Below are 16,571 nucleotides of genomic sequence, written 5' to 3'. Positions count from 1 at the left end.
CTGCCGCCGGAGCACGCAGGTCACACATAGCTCGAAAGGACAGCCCGGTCGGTTTCTGAGCAATCCTTCCTCCTCACACATCAGCCACGGAACCCTGTTCCCGTTGATGTACCGAAGCTACCTCCCACTTTCTCCACCCCCAGAGGCTAGGCTGGATTCGACGTCGGAAGCAACCCATGAACACCATACCGTCTCTGGCATGTACACACCCACCTTTACAGGAGCTTGGGACTGGACGCGTACACAGCCACTATTTGACAACTGTGCCCCAAATAGAGAGCTGCTTTGGTTCCGTGATGAAATGTGTGGGAGACTTGCCCAAAAGGTGGACGGCACAAAACTAGGTACCCAAGTTGTGAGTCAGTGGCTACAAGGATAAGGAAATAGATGGACGGTTCCACTTTCGAGCTGGCTTGTGAAGGCTGAACTTTCCAGAGCTTGAGATGAAACGAATGGTACCAAACCGCTGGCCAGGATGAGGCTTTACTGGCGTACGGGTCGACGGTCAACTCAACACATCCTGAAGTGTGAAGAGTTTCGTAGAGACGTCTTTCCTGGGGGTTGGCGGGAGTGAAGCATGTCATTACTTACACGACTGCTCATGGAGCACCGCCCAAACCTCCACGTCGAGATGCAGCTTCGATGCCTCGTGGCGATCCTTCTGAATGGATTTTGATGGACTTGAATTCCCAGACCAAGAGTACTTGTCTTCACGTCTGTTCCGAGTTCAAGCATTGGCACACTTCCTCCAGGGTTGCTCGTACTGTCGCCACCGTCAACTTGATTTTGATAGTTGGAAAATACCAAATCATACATACCCCTTTGACTTCACCTCTGTTATCATACACGTTCCCGGTCCTCGCCGTCGACAGTCCATTCCAGACCAAAACACGCCAGGTGTGATGTTGTTTACCCTTCAGGTCCCCAACCTTGCTCTGCTGGCCACCCTCTGCCCTCGACGTAGGTCCCCCGAGTCGGAACATCCTTGTAGTCCTCCAAGAACCTGAACTCAGCCTTGCAATGCTGCAGCGTCTGTGCTCGGAGGAATGCCGCGTCTTCAGGTGATTCGGGTCCTGCCCATGCCTAACCCACCTGTCTTGGACAATCACGATCATCGGTCGGCAACGAACATCAGCCGCCAAAACCCTCGACCCAATCAAAATGACACCACCCTCATCCACTCCCATCTTATGTATATATAATTGAAAGCCCAGCTTCGCCCAGGTCGTAAATGGCTATTGCCACATGTGCCATACTCGAAAGGCTACTCGTGTGCAAGCAAACTTTGCTGGGCATGGCGGGTTCTCGCCTTCAAGAGCATGCTGCGGTGGTGTAGCTCAAGCTGTACTCAGGGCCGGACCGAGATCGGGACGAGAGCGCACTGTCTGCTGCGGTTCGTGTTGAGCTCTACCTGCATGGCGTAGTGTGGTCACGGACTTAGCGGGCGCCAGGTGCACGGGAGATCCAGCAAGAGCAGGGCAGAGCAGAGTCCCGAGCGAGTGCCCAAGGTGTCCTGTCCTTGTTATGTGATATGACAAGGGGGATGGTGTTGAGAGTCGCTACGACGATGACTGTGGTGATCATATCTCGAAATGCACCCACTGCCGCATCGGTCATTTCCTTTGCTCAGGTAAATCGTCTAGTCGCACCGTCGTAACCGACAAGCACGTCGCGCGGAGCTCAGCTTGCCATAACCTTGCTGGCCCTACCACTTTCGATTCTTGAAATCGCCAAAGACAAAAGGGCATCGAGGTTTTGGCCTGCGAGGAGACGACCACAACCAGTGTGACGAATATGCACACATAGAGCACCGTCGATAGGTTTCCCACGCGCCGGAGGATCCGAATGCCGAACATGTTGACCAACAGTGTCAAAACGAGCACATCCCCAGTCCAATAGAGGAGGATACCATGTTAACGTTGGTACGTGCAAATAGGAGCGTCGGGCACGATCAATGCTTGAATCATGGTTCCTGCGAGGAACGGAGCGCTGGCTACAGCGGATGGCCGCCCGAACATGGCCCATACAGCAAGCCGCCCAGCTCAAAATGACGAGCAAGCGAGGGAGACGTAAGTTCTTAGAGAAGGCTATTGTGCTATTGTGATATCGTCGGCCCGGGGTCTTGCAAGACGTCTGGCGCAGCATCCGCTACGGTAGTACATTGCCGTGATGTATGCTTCCACCAGGATGCAGAACAACTGCCGCAAGACGGCACAGTCTCTCTGGACCTCTGGGGCATGAATTCGCAAAGGAAGCACGCGGCGCTCGCATCTTTGCTTTGTGTTTACCCATGGCCGAGGACTTGGTAGAGTCGTGACAGTAATAACTTCTACTCGTATATTTCTTCAGTGACGCAGATGCAGGTGTCCATCTCCGGCAGTCTTTCGAGATTCGCGCCGGCGGTGATGGGAATTCTGTGTAATAAATAACTTGACATGATGGTGACAGACTTCTCACATCTGAGGCTACGTTTGTGGGCCGAATAATTTCCATTGGCGGAAAATCGGCTTGACAGAATAATTCGGCGACTTGCAAAGTTCCATGAAAACGCTCCTGGAGACCAGACTGCGCCTGTTGAACACGGCAGAGACACGAGTATGAGTGCTCACAGGTTTATCGGCTGGGCTCTGGTCATCGGCTTCGGGGTGCTCAATGGTAATGAATCTCCAGCTCGCGTCGAGCATCGTGATCAGCGAGTGACTGGTGGCTAACTTTGGGTGCGGAAAAGGCTACACCATCTTCAAGCCGGCCTTTGAGGAATTAGAGCTGGAGAAGCTGAAGAAGAGGTATGTGACTCTCCCTTCCCTCCCGACACAGCTGTCTCGTACTGTTGAGGGACTTGCCATTCTGACCAAACGCCTTGAATGCAGGGAACTTGACCAAGCTTCAAATTTCGGTCCCAACGTCGTCGAAATACCCGCCCAGAATGTCGGCACGCCCTCTGCAACAATCACCCAAGCCCTCAAACCGAGCGCCGGTACAAGTACGAGCACCAGTGGCTGAGAATGGCGGTGCGTATGGCGCGGACCGGAACAGAGCACACCGCAGCGCAGCGCAATTTTGGTCAAAGAGGAGGGGATTCCCCGATACGGTCTCCTTTACCCGACATGATCTCTTCTCCGCTCGACAGGACAATACCCGTCCAGAGATCGCCCTCCAGGTCCTCGGACGGATCTCAGGCACAGGACTGGAACTTGCAGCCTGAGCTGAAGGTCGACGTGCGATACAGACCAGACAAAAAAGGAGGAATCTTTGCTTGTTGACCACGGAGGCACTACACTTGCTATGACAACATTCTGATCTGAATGAGAGTCAGACAATGGCCTGAAATGGCGGCGCTGGCGGGCTTGGACCTGTTCGGGCTCATCAAACACCGCTCAAGCCTCCTCAATGCTGCAACGAAGATCACGATCGGACTGCGGCGTGGAACACACTGCGATACGGTTGTTGAATCCTTGTCGGGAGGCGACGACACGGTTCGTAAAGCAAAGCGAAGCGTACCAAACTCAAAGCAGAGCCCATGTTCTGATGCTCTTTAGGAGGAAGTCTCCTTCCATACTAAATTATAGGAGAAGGTACCTATTGTAGGGGCGGATAATAGTCGGATCTGTTTGTCACTCACCCTTTGGGCCGCTCTGGGCGAGTGCTAACTCTAAGGTCATGTATGCTTGAATGCCTGCCAGCTCATGGCACCTTTTGAAGAGCTCGGCCCTCAAGCTCGGTTCGCCCTGCTTGCCTATCCTTCTGCGATCTTCTTATCGGCGCAGTACCTAGTGGCTTAGCGATCAGGCCAGTAAGTGGTTGGCGGAGGCGATTGGTCGTTTCAGGCGACAAAAGGTCTGGGACTTTTGGGCGTCCGTCATGCAGGCCTGCACTGCCCCAACTTCTGCGCCTGGCTTGCCAGTGTCGGCACTGCCCTAAGAAGATATGGATGAACTGCGCCATGTCGACGCTTTCCTACGTTGCTACTCTTTCTGTCTCCCGTGGAATTCTCAACATACTACGCATTCCCCTTTCAAAGACACAGGAATGGATTTGCTTCTATAGTGCTGCTTTTGCTTGGAGTACTCGCAGGAAGCCTTCTCACCTCCTCGACGACAAATCATGGCCAGTCCAATTTGGCCCGAACGTTCTTCCTATGAGGAGGACACGTCCAGAAGTAAGAACGAGCTTGGTACCTTTTTTACAGCGCGAGGACTGAATGAACATAGTTCCACCTGGGACATTTTCTAGACTCAGCCGCTTTGCTAGAGACAGTGCTCTCACGCCAGCAGGCTGGCTGTTATCTCAGCTGCGGAGCTCTACAGCATCTCAAGAGCCAGCCTCTGGAGCAAAAGAAGACGTCGAAGTTTCTAGGTCTCTTGATGAGCTCTCCGACGACAGTCCCACAATGGAGGATTGGGATGTTGTCCGCGTTGCCTCTCCCACTGAGCGGCTAAGTGACAATGATGTCGACGTTCAGGAAGTCAAGGTTGCACGGGATTACGAGCAAGGGGATGATCTCAACGATACCACAGAGACGGAGGACGATGACTCTAGCGGCGCTCAACTTCATGAGATCCAATTTATGTAGGCCTGCGATATCCTTCTGTTGTTCATCTCGACTTACAATGTTTGCTCTTCCAGGAGACGCGATATCATCATTGCAGTCATGGGAGTTACTGGGGCTGGAAAGAGCACGTTCATCTCCTTGCTATGTGAACAAGACATCGAAATTGGCCATGGCCAGAAATCTTGTAAGTCTGTCTCATGTTTCTAGAAAGAAAGCCTTTTACTGAGAAGACGACTACATAACAGGCACAACAAATGTAGGCGTGTATCATTTCAACCTTGGAGGTGTTCGCATTTGGCTGATCGACACCCCGGGATTTGATGACACCAATCGCTCTGATACTGAAGTTCTGGGAGATATAGCATACTGGCTTGCTAGAGCATATACTCAGCACATGCAGCTGGCAGGAATTATTTATCTCCACCGCATTACCGATGTGCGAATGCAGGGTTCCGCGCTCCGAAATCTGAGACTATTCAAGGAATTGTGCGGACAAGACGAGCTGAGATCCGTGATCCTTGCAACTACACACTGGACTCACGGAGAAGGCAATAGTGTAAGTGAAGAGGTGGGCCGAGGACGAGTCAAAGAGCTCGAAACGACAAAGGAGTTCTGGGGCGGAATGATCGAACGTGGAAGCAGAGTCGAGAAGCATGATGGCAGTGAGGCTTCAGCGCTGAGAATAGTCTCTAATCTGGTCAGCCGGCACGACAGTGTGACGCTCAAGATCCAGAGACAGATGGTCGATGAAAAGCGAAGTCTTTTCGAAACGGCCGCCGGCCAGGAGTTGCAGCGTGAGATAATCGAGGAACGAAGGAAAGCTGAAGAGACGCTGAAGAAGCTGAAATTGGACATGGAATATGCTTTAAACGAAAAGGACAAGGAATGGCAGGAGACGATCAAGCAAGACAGAGCAGCTCTTGAGGCGAGGATCGACCAGCGGACGAAGGAGATGGAAGCATTGAAGATAAACCTCGCCAAGCTGGCAGCAGAGAAAGACGAACAATTTCGCAAGATGGAGCGAAAATGGAACCGAGAGAAAGCTGATTTGGAATCGCGCTTGCATCAGGTCGTGGTGAGGAACAGAAATTCTGGAGACGCTCACGCTGGATCGGCAACTCCAACTGCCTCGGATCGCCCGAATAGGGATATCCCAATGAGATATGCGTGGGAAAATGGTATTGGGCACGTGAATGAGACACCAGGGAGAGCTGAGCGTACCACGCTGACGACCAGACTTGAGACGCCATCGAGAAGGCCATCGAGAAACCAGGCGCCATCTGGAAGGGGGGCCCTCTCCAGACTCGGAGAAGAGCGCGAGACTACAGTGGCCAGACTCGACACACGAATAAAGCAGGAGGATGAGAGGATACTAAGAACGCCGCGGGAGCTAGCAAGAATTGAGACAGGAAGGCAGGAGCATGAAAGGAAACTAAGAGAGCACCAGGAGATTCTAGCACGACTTGAGACACGAACAAGGCAGAGGGAGGATGAATGGAGAATAGCGCTGGAGGAGGCGGAGGAGGCGGAGAAACGGAGAATAAGGCAGAGGGAGGACGAATGGAGAATAGCGCTGGAGGAGGGGAGGAGGCCGAGGAATGGAGAATACGGCAGAGGGAGGAGGAATGGAGACGTAGAGAACGACAGAAGGTAGCAAGAACTGAGATGCAAAGGCAGCAGGATAACAGAAAAGAAGAGCAGAGGGAGATTCTGGCAAGACTTGAGATGGAGATAGAGCGGGACCGCGAATTGCTAGCAAGGGCTCAGTTGCGAGAAAGGCAACATCGTAGGATATAGAAAGAGCGGCGTGAACTGGCAGAAAGGTGCGAGATACGCCGCAGTCAGCAGCTCGAGCAGGGGCGCCAGACGGGAGACAGGTATCTGAGAAGAGACGTCGAGCTCCAGACGGTGCCAGCTTCGCGACATCAGCAGAACGGGACCTGGCTCGGGAGCCGACGTCGTCTCCTTCTCTCGGTCGCCATCGCGAGTGACGCTTGCCGGAAGCAAAGGGCAGTCGAACACAGATGCTCGCGACGGCAAAAGCAGGACGGGCGGGCATATGAGAAGCGACTCTCAGCCAGTAAACAATGAATGAATGTACGACTCGAGGACTGCCTGCTGGCGGGCGAGCAATCAGTGCTCCTCTCTCACGTAGATGGTCGCCCTGTTCGGATACACACAGTCGCGCCTGGTCCAAAGATGCTCTGACGGAGCTTGCCTGAGCTCATGGCTGTCGAGTCGTGCCCAGAATCCCGCGTGAGGCTTGTACAAAACGATGGCCAGAGGCCCGACGTTGTCGCCGTCCACACAGTCGAGCGGCAACACGATCCGGGTCGTCCCTTCCACGGTCGACCGCGGCAACTGCAGCTTCAAGCCTTTGTGCGTCATCGAATAAGGCGGCCGGTCGGTTCTCTTTGGCCTCCTCACAATGTCCCCGGATTCCCTGAAATATTCCAGTCTGCGCGCGAGCATCCCGTGCCCGGACGCCCCGGGATCCGTGTCTCTCCTCCAGGCAAATATCGACTCGTCGTCCGAAAGCTTGAGGATCTCGAGCTGAAGCCTCAAGAACGCATTCCGCCCCTCTCCGTACAGCATGGGCATGTTGACGCCAAAGAGTCCCATCAGACTGTACGCCCGGTCCTCGACCCTGCTCGTCTGCCTCCTTGCCGCCCAAGAGAACCTCATGGCCACACTCGCACCTCCCAGCTCCTCCCTCCCGTCCAAAAACCTCTCCGGGATCCCCGTGATCCTCGCGATCTCACCCGCCAGCTCCTCCCGCCCTCCGATCACCTTCCACGCCTTGTCCAGAAACACGACTTTCCCGGGCGCCAACAACTCCTGAAGGGTCCAGCCCCTCTCCCACCACTCACTCGTCCCGAGCTCCTCTTTCCACGTGCTCTCGCCGACGTCCTTCAGGTGGACGTAGCACTCTACGGCATTGTTGTACCACCTGAACATTGAATTGATCGCCTCAGACAACTCCGCGCTGCTCGTCTTATCGATGCAGCACGTATCGATCCATACCCATTTCAGCCCCTGAGCACGGGCGTATGCACAGCAGTCCAGAACCTTCTTGAATCCCGGTCCCGCCTTGGTCGTAGCGGACTCGAACTCCTGGTACGTAGCTTCTACGTCGTCCCAGCGGTGGGATAAGATTGCGTAAAAGGGGGCGTTGCCGTCAAAGAAGTTTTGAAATTGGCAGGTTTCGGTGTTGAGGAGCCGCATTTCGACGACGGCACGTCTCGGTGTAGCTCAAGCAGAAACCTATAATATGTAACATTTCGGCCTCCATGTACCCTGACCAATTCGCTACGGGGGAGTAAGATGATGGCGAAGCTTACTCAGACTAAACCAATTTAGAGAAAAGGGAACTTTTGTGACCTCCCAAGTTATGGGTGCTGTAGGCTAGGTCACTAAGTTAGGCTGAGGCGATGAATTGGCGACTAGTTACAGCCGCGTGCCGGGAAAAAGGCCGCCCTGGCCCCCAGATGTTGGCGCGATTGATACGTTTCTCAGGCTCGAGTACCACCTTGCTCAGTCACGTGCGGAAGCATCTCAGGTTGAAGTGGCGAGGCCCAGGGCTACGCTCAGGTCCAGAGACGGAAATGAAGTATCCTCTTGTCGTGTCGAAATTCCGACCTCGAAACGCCCAAGTCTGCGATGGCTTCCCTTGAGCATGTTGCTCTCGGGGTCTGGAAAAGACAGTGGACACAAGCGATCTGAAATCTCCTCTCCTGTCGCGTACACTGTTGGCGGACCCTGGACGAAAGATGTCAAGTTGGATTGGTTGGTCTGTCCCATCGTCCACCACTGAATCAATCACGTCTTCAGCGATCCCCTGCAGTGTGACTTTGTCGTTCCTCCCAGTTGACCCCGTATGATGACTTGGGTATACTGTGAGTGTCGAAAGGATGAGAGCTGTGAGATACTCCGTCAAGCGAGACGGCCCCAAGTGCTTCGCGTGTTGCGGGCTGTCGAAGTGAACGTTTCTTGTTTGCGCCCCCCTGCCATTTTCATGCTTTTTGCAAAGTCTGCATGCTCGAGTGCGTGCTTCAGCGCTTCACTTGAAGAATTGTCTTTCTGGGAAAGGGCCCCAATCGGAAAGAGGTTTTTGCACTCCTTTTGCCTTACCTATAAGAATTGACAGGAACCTGATCTCGAAGTTATCGAGGTCAGACTGTTGGATTCATATGTGGGATGTTTGACCCCTATACGTCGGCTGCTCTTGTGTGTTGCATACATGACACGCAGTGTGCGCTGGTGACGTCACGCATGCGTGACCGTAGGACTTGCAAACTCACTTCTACATGCAAGTGTATGCTTGGGCCTTTGGAAAGCGAGCTACGATAGCGACCGTCACTTGGCCATACTGCTGGCTGCGAAACGAGTTCATGGCTCGAGCAAATGAAGTACCTGGGTAGGGACATCATGACTGACACGTGTTACAAGGTGTCGGTTGAAGCGTTCCGTAGGTAGTTGGTCACTACAGCTGGTGCTGACGCTGGAATTAGCACTGGAGAGGCTCGGCAATCAGCTTAAGGTTTGGGGTTAGTTGCTCTCGAAGATGGTACTTTTGTGTTATGCACTTTCCAAAGGCGGCGTAGAGAAGTGATGTCTCTGAGGCAGTGAGACGTAACTCAATTCGTGCCTTTGGGGCGCTCACCGTCAGCCAGAGGGGGGGAGCTTGTTGCGTGATGTTCGCGGCATTTCTAGGTGCAGGAATGGCGCGGCTACGCGGATGGATGCCCAAACGCGTCGATGCTCGGCGGCGTCACTCACTGCCTATGGTGAAGTGCTGGAGACGCGAAAGTGTTGCGGGAGTGGAAGCCTGAAGGGATAGTAACCGATCGCGTGGACCGATCGTGGCAACACCACACGCTGATACAAGCGAAAACCCACCCAGGCAAGCGCTCTCGTTGACCAATAACCTTTGCAGCATCATGCTGGAGCACAAGAGAGAGGGGATGATCGCTGATGACGGTGACAGAGTATGAGTCCAATTTCTCCTTCTCAGCAAGTCTAAGGCTCCTCTGCGGTGGAGCAATAATTGCTCGGCAAGGAGAGAACGAGCAAAGCAATGGGCTGGCTGGCTGAATTGATTGCTAACGTGGACATTGAGTGAGTAGTCGATCTTCGCTTCCCGCGGCATGAAGGGCCTTCCGACGCTTCGACCCGCAGCATCGAGCGCCATAACATTGGACGGTGGACCCGCGGGCGCATTCTCAGAACAACCCTCCGCCAACCGACTCGGGGGCGAGAAAGAGGAGGAAGGAGGAGTGGAACCAGCACAGGAGAACGGACACGGACACGGACATGGATCTGCACTCAACAGCAAGGCTCCAGGATACGATGCTCCGGCGGGACTCGAGAGAGAAGACGAGGGAAAGCCGACATGCATGGTAACGATGCTGTCCTCGAAGCAGCTCCAGGAAATTCGAGGCGACCTTGTCGAGCTCGCAAAGGAAAACGCCGAGCTGAAACATCAGAAGGGTGTTCTCGAGGCAATGTTGGCCGACGCACAGTTCCATTGTCGGCTCTACTGGAACTGTGGAGTCGCTTGGGCCCGGGCTGAACTTGAGTGGATCAAGGAGCGAGAAATGCTGAAGCGTCGTGTCGATGAAGGGGAGCAGATGAGACGGACTACCAGCGACGGTGACAGCCATTCTCTCGACGGACAGGAGACCAGCCTCGACCAGGGTGGCCATTGATTGACAGGATCCGTCGTGGAATCGATTTGTCAAGGCAATTGACGTTGCATCGTAGTGGCCGGTCGTGCAGACGCACCTTGGTGTTGGTCACTGTGGAATATCTGACACTATTTTTCCTCGAGCACGACACCAGCCCATGAGGTGGTCAAACATCAATGCAATGCTTGGGAGGCCGGGGGTTGCATGGTTGTCATCCTGTCGAAAGCTACAAGTCTTTGGTTGATTTGCTCAGACGAGTTGGAGCTGAAAATGAAATTGGCATCGCGATTGGACAACCAAGAGAAGCCACCATGAAGGAGGGAGTCTGGAACAGTCCCTGTCACCAAGGCTGATAAGTGATGGTTCGTTCACCAGGTTCGCCAAAAGGTTGACATGGAGCCCCGAATCATGCATGGTATCGGTACTGAGATTTCCAATGCAAGGATTGCAGACCTCGTTTTGTCCGTGTATCCGCGTTCTCGCTTTCCTCGCCATCCCATCATCCTTGTTGTTTGCCTGCCATTAATTGGGAGTATGTACGAACTCGGCCCTCGACGACTCGGAGTTGACAGTCCCGAGTCCTGGCTCCAGCTCTCCAGCTCTCCAGCTCTCCAGCTCTCCAACAGATACTCCGTGGGTACCTCGGCATTCCCAAGGTCAATACGTGATCTTGTACCTCCGCCGTGCAAATCTACGAACACGGTTGAGCAGGTCAAATTAAGGCTTTCACCGGTTGCCCCCCACGATGCGATCTATCACCGTTGTAGTAATCTGTAACTTAGAGCTGTGCGCGTCAACCACGCCCGCCAAAGATGGTCCTTGCTTGCTTCAGTTGTGGAGCACAAGGTACACAACGGGTAAGCTACCGGTAGCGTCTGTGCAGTATGGAGTACTTACTCCATTGTTTCGCTTCAAGTTGGGAAACTCAGATCTATTCTGGATACAGACTAAAGCATTTAACCATTCCCAAGGCAAATAGTGCGCCTTTTGGAGCGCCATATACGGAATACAGCACGACAAGCCCAAAACCGCGGGTCCTTGCTAAGAGTCTCAAGGGGCTCAAGGGTCTAGACCTTCACTCGTCTTCTTAATTACATGTATTTATTAAGCCTGATGCTGTACCTTCCAGGATGAGAAATGTTGTCTCTTCTTAGGTAAACCCTAAAACACACACAAGGGTGTCTGTTACGCACGCATCCCCATATAGTCGGTTAGTGTCTATCTTGACACAGCTTTAGGCACGCCTAATTATTTGATCCATGCCTAGGCCTTGACGATAAGTGACGTAGAGACAATCAAAACAACAGAGTAGAGACAATCTCATCACCTCAACAGTTAAAGGGGATGAGTCAAAGAGAACATGATTAGAACTGATGAATCCATAGGTATAGTGCTTGATAGCTAAATGAGACTTGAACTTTAGATGGTGCTACCTAAAATGTAGAGATGATGCCTAAAATGTAGATAATAACGCCTAAAATATAGGTGGTGATGCCTAAAGTGTAGGCTCTAAATAGGCGCTCCTGAGAGGGGGGGGAGGTGAAAATTCTTATATACTAACTTAGGAAGGTTATCCCAGTGCGTGCGTAGTAGGCACCCTTGTGTGCGTTTTACGGTTTACCCTCTTCTTATTTTAGTTCTACTTGATTCGGGGAGTTCAATATAATGCGCTCTAAAAAGCTGGGCAGATTTGCTCAAGGTTTTGAGTCAAGATAAATAGATCTCATCATCTCATTAGCTTCTGTGATTTCTTCAGGGAGCTATCCACCTTTTCAATTACCACAATATAGACATCTATTGACAGCATCATGAAGGCTTTATCTCGATTTTCAAGTCTCATCACAATACTTGTGGCCGCGCTTTTCCCCAAGTTAATTCAAGCCGCCCCGGCGTCTCCAATCGCCCCGGCACCAGTACCTCCAAACTCAACGACTCTCAACACCTTTGTAGTATATGGCTCTATTTGCGACTATTGGACCACCCCAGACCAAGAAAGAACATCTTACTATAGGCTTTATGTCTACTGTAGCCATGTTGGCCAAGGCACGAAGATCGCTGCCAGTGTCACCCTCAATAATCATGTCTTCTCTACCGAGCAGATAGGTATCAAGGACGTGGACAAGATTTACACAAGCCCGCCGTTCAAGTCGAGTAAGACGGCTGACCAACTCAACTTTCAAACACACAAAAGCATATCGGGTGGGCCAGATATGGGTATCTGTCAATGCCAACTGATTAACTCTGCGGGATCGGGGTCAGGACAAATTACAGAGCTCAATTCGTGGAGCAACAGGATGACCTGCACCAAGATAAGTCCATACCTCAGAGTACGTGCAGTTATGGTTCTTCCAGGGGGTTTTTCACCTATGTACTCGGGGTATATCACAACACCTGGAACGGTCGAGACTAAACAATTGTGGAATAATGAGCCGCCTCTGGTCTATCCTGATTGGTCATTTTAAGAGGTTCAAGAGAGAGAGAGAGAGATGAGGTGTGAAGAAGTCTTTGACAGCCCCCCTTTCTGGGCAGGAAGGTGAAATACTGCGACTTGAGAACGTGGAGCTAGGAACTGGCCTGTTACTACTTAGTGTAAGAGGGGGCCCATTGGAGATTGTGTTTTTTGGCAGACAACAAGGTATCGAGTTCTTCAGTTGTGGTGCATAGCGATACAGTGAGATATGCATTACATTAACACGAGAGGAGACGGTACATGACGATACAGTCCCATAATTTTGCTGACTGAACAGTCTCCTCCTCCTCCTCCTCCTGATGAGATCCCTTCTTATCCTGTCCGGTGACCCCTTGCTGTACAATTCTATTTGCAAGGATGCGACTCACACCCGGGGTTTTCATGGGCACTGATGCCCGCTTCGGATTGAGTCGCACGAGGTGCAGAGTGGTCTCTCCTGCCTAGGGGTATAGGGAAGAGATTTTCCAGAGCGCGAACTGATTGAGGCGGTCGATATCGCATTCCATAAACAGCCATCCTCCGGCAGTCGTAGTAAGGTCTTTCGCTCTGTGCGAAATGACCTGGTCAGTTAGGTCGCATACCGTTCCGAGACCAACGCCCCCATGTCAAGGCCTTTGACCACCAAATCGGAATCTGCCCTTGGCTATCGGCGACCCCGGCCCAGGTGTAAAGAGTTAGCATTACGCTTTGCGGAAGGAGAGGAGAAAGGTGAAGTCCATAGTGCAGTAAACAGAAGCGAGTTATTGGGCAACAGGTAGAAACCTGTCAAGGTTTTTTAACAGGAGTGTCGAGGGTGTTGGGCTTGGAATAATTGAGTTGCAAGGACGTCGACGGCGGGAGGTTCCTGCAACTCAGCCCGTTCAACACTCTGACTCTGACTTGGCGCTGCGTCCACTGGAAAAGTCAATACGTACTGTTTACAGTGTAAGTACAGTGTAATTGCGGCTGCACTGTTGATGCAGTTTTACGCACTCCCAAGGATTTTGGACATGGTCCAAATTATCTTGTTCTTTTTGCTGTCAGTGTGACCGATGCCGTAGCCCCGTGAGAGGGCGGCCAATCAAACAGCAGCATCTCGTCAAATGGTTGCTTGAGTTGAATTCAGTCCTACAATACCAGGCGATACAAGTACATACTGTGCTTATAGGTACCTGTAGGTACCCGAGGTAGGAATCGGACTGTGATACGGGTTTTAGGCATAGGGTAGATACCCAAGGTACCCTAAGGGATGTCAGGCCAGGGAGGTACTGTGGGGACTCTGTACGGATGCACCACCCACCTACCGACTCCCCCGGGCACTCGTACCCTCAGCCGCATTACTCGACCATTTATCTTCATCGCTCCTCTGGTTTCGAGACTCATCCGAACTTGAGCTTTCGATCCCGCCCATCCACAGACATACATGACACGCGACGCCACCTGGCTTCCTCATCGCGAGGACGCGACCCAGGCCCTTCACCGCTGTGCCATCGTCGGTCATCACGGACGCATGCTGACGGGGCACCCGCGTCTGGACCACGCACTGACCGTGATGGCCTCATGGATCTCGGGGCGCTTGTATTCCGGAAGTTGATTTGATACCCCAGGCTGCTAATGTAGTGACCGTCCACCTTTGGCGACATCCTGTCCACATATGCGGCCCTTATGGGAATTAGGCGGTCGCCGATGCCAATGTCGGCGAGGCACACACTTGCTGTCCCAATCAGGCTGCAAGCGGGAAAGAATGGTGCTGTGTGACTATAAATCATTGGACCATCCACGGCACGTAGCCCAGTCTTTCTCAGAGCCGTCTTACCTGGCTTGTCCAAATCCACTCAAGACCGACGCATGAAAACCCACTAATTCTTTCAATCGCCAGCCTCCCAGCCCATCACCTGCCTCCATCATGTCCGACGACCGACCAGCCGGACGGCCGCACCCCATACAGCGCATGATGGCGACCCGACCTCCGGACATTCCAGTTGAGGAAAGGCGGGCTTTGGAGAATATGTATTTACACTACTATCCGGCGAACCACAACCGCATTACTTCCCGATTCCTTGTGAACCCTCCACGGCATCTTCTCGACCAGCACACACTTTTTCCAGTTGAACCAGCAGAGCACCCAGAAGAGTTGGTCGAGGACCTCTTGAACCTGTCGAGATTCCCGTCCACCGCGGACGGGTTCAGGATCTCGTTTGCACCCGGGACTCGGAGGCCGGCCCTGGTCACGTACCCGTCGACCTTGTCGTGGCTGATCTGGGGCATTAGCGACTCACTCCACCTACACCCGATCTACGCCTACTACTACTTCGCCAAGTGGACCATGATTGACGGGTGGAACTCGCAGGAGTTCCGATCGGAATTCCAGGCCATTGAATACGCCGTCGAACTGCTCCTCGAGTTTGCCTTGGGGGAACGGGACCCGGTCAGGATTTTCTCCATCAAGCTACTCCTGCAGACCTTCCGCATCCGTGAGCTCGACATTTGCGGCTGCAAGGTAAAAGGCAAGATCATCCACTGGGCGCAAGACCCGAAGCAGAAGACGCTCCCACATGTGGTCATCTTTCAGGCGTCGAATCCGCAAATGTCACTTTACGCGTTAACCAAGACGCGCTTTCAGGACAACGAAGAGTGGCCAGTGGCGCAACTTGTCGGTACCGACCTGACTTGGGAGTATGCCGAGGATATCGGGACCACCGAGGAGCGAGCACGACGTTTGACGACCGAGGAATACGTGAACCCTCACAATCCTCTCGGACCTCCATGGGTCAACCGATCGAGCGGAGAGGAGGACGATGCCAGTCAATCAGGAGCTGACGGGGATTCGGACTCTGATGATCACAGTATGGATCTGTCCGTAGGAAATCCTACCCTGCTCGGGGACGTGGAAGTCGTTCTTGACCATCTTGGCACCCCAGAGCATGCTTCTTCCTCCAGCGGTGATTCAGAATCAGACCAAGATTTCCGTGCCTTTGATTATCTCGATGACGATTCGGATTCGGATTTACCTCCGTGGCTGATACGCAGATGAAGTAGGGGACTGTGACCTTGCGGCGGGCTCGGCGATGAGTTTCAAAACAAGTGACTCCCAGTATTGTCTTCATCACAATTCCGCTGCTGCGGGCGGTCTACCGTCGCCTTGGCCCATCAGTGAATCATCATGACCTCCTCTTTCTCAACATCATCCTGGGCTGTCCACACCTGTCATTAAGCTGGGCTTTTTCGGTATCTCCTATTGACGTGGAATATGTCAACATCTCCCTTTGGTGGCTAATTTCGATCTCTCAATTCGACAAGTCCAGTCCTTTCGGCCGCGGGTTCCGGTATCATCTCGACATATCCTTTCTGGGCGGCTCCGTTTTGGTCTTTCGCGCTGAGGTTACACAGCAAACCCGCTCTGTCGGTAATGACTGCTTTCGGTGTTTCCTTTCACGTTCCGCTACCGGCATGTCTCTGGAATCCCGTGGGAGTTTCTCTTTGTGACTCTGTTCCGTATGTCCTTGGGGTGGCTGATTTCGGTATGTCTCTTCGGTCCTTGCTTCATGTCGGCTCTTTGTCCGGATCATAATGGCGGAACGATTTTTGCATTTCCCTGCGCATTACGGTACACGAGGTGCCTCTGGTTGTGTGGTTTTTTGCGATAGACTACAACCAGCACGTGTATGCACTGACTGCGTTGCAAGTCATTTTCGGTTTTCTGCGAGAAAGTTACTTGGTGTTTTCCCTTTTTGTCACCTTGTTTGGCCTGAACAAGTGAATGTCAGGACCTTTTCACTGAGACATAGCACTTGTGAGTAGCTATCGGTACAATATACCTAACATATGCTGGTAGTCCATTGAACAATCCTCTGTCCGTAAGAACGACTCATGACTTGAAGGG

At 52.7% G+C, this 16,571-nt stretch overlaps 5 protein-coding genes across 5 annotated transcripts; 3 read left to right on the top strand and 2 right to left on the bottom strand.

Annotated features, from left to right (window-relative positions):
* Nucleotides 1–2,465: 2,465 nt before the first annotated feature.
* PV08_07095 (uncharacterized protein) lies at nucleotides 2,466–2,684 on the bottom strand (the record flags this gene model as incomplete). The annotated part of the gene is made up of 1 exon (XM_016381427.1): nucleotides 2,466–2,684. One exon carries the CDS (start codon nucleotides 2,682–2,684, stop codon nucleotides 2,466–2,468), a length of 219 nt encoding a protein of 72 aa, XP_016234529.1.
* Nucleotides 2,685–4,104: 1,420 nt separating this feature from the next.
* Nucleotides 4,105–6,206, top strand: PV08_07094 (uncharacterized protein; the record flags this gene model as incomplete). The annotated part of the gene is made up of 4 exons (XM_016381426.1): nucleotides 4,105–4,159; nucleotides 4,212–4,569; nucleotides 4,627–4,736; nucleotides 4,798–6,206. The coding sequence occupies 4 exons, from the start codon at nucleotides 4,105–4,107 to the stop codon at nucleotides 6,204–6,206; spliced, it is 1,932 nt and encodes a 643-aa protein (XP_016234528.1).
* A 479-nt stretch (nucleotides 6,207–6,685) lies between these two features.
* Nucleotides 6,686–7,777, bottom strand: PV08_07093 (uncharacterized protein; the record flags this gene model as incomplete). The annotated part of the gene is made up of 1 exon (XM_016381425.1): nucleotides 6,686–7,777. One exon carries the CDS (start codon nucleotides 7,775–7,777, stop codon nucleotides 6,686–6,688), a length of 1,092 nt encoding a protein of 363 aa, XP_016234527.1.
* Nucleotides 7,778–9,699: 1,922 nt separating this feature from the next.
* Nucleotides 9,700–10,260, top strand: PV08_07092 (uncharacterized protein; the record flags this gene model as incomplete). The annotated part of the gene is made up of 1 exon (XM_016381424.1): nucleotides 9,700–10,260. One exon carries the CDS (start codon nucleotides 9,700–9,702, stop codon nucleotides 10,258–10,260), a length of 561 nt encoding a protein of 186 aa, XP_016234526.1.
* A 4,334-nt stretch (nucleotides 10,261–14,594) lies between these two features.
* On the top strand, nucleotides 14,595–15,722 carry PV08_07091 (uncharacterized protein; the record flags this gene model as incomplete). Its single annotated transcript, XM_016381423.1, has 1 exon — nucleotides 14,595–15,722. The coding sequence occupies one exon, from the start codon at nucleotides 14,595–14,597 to the stop codon at nucleotides 15,720–15,722; it is 1,128 nt and encodes a 375-aa protein (XP_016234525.1).
* Between the last annotated feature and the right edge of the window lie 849 nt (nucleotides 15,723–16,571).

This window comes from Exophiala spinifera (assembly GCF_000836115.1).
Source record: "Exophiala spinifera strain CBS 89968 unplaced genomic scaffold supercont1.5, whole genome shotgun sequence".
Lineage (NCBI taxonomy): Eukaryota > Fungi > Ascomycota > Eurotiomycetes > Chaetothyriales > Herpotrichiellaceae > Exophiala > Exophiala spinifera.
The sequence above is the reverse complement of the archived record's forward strand: the minus strand, read 5'-3'. Positions and strand labels throughout refer to the sequence as shown.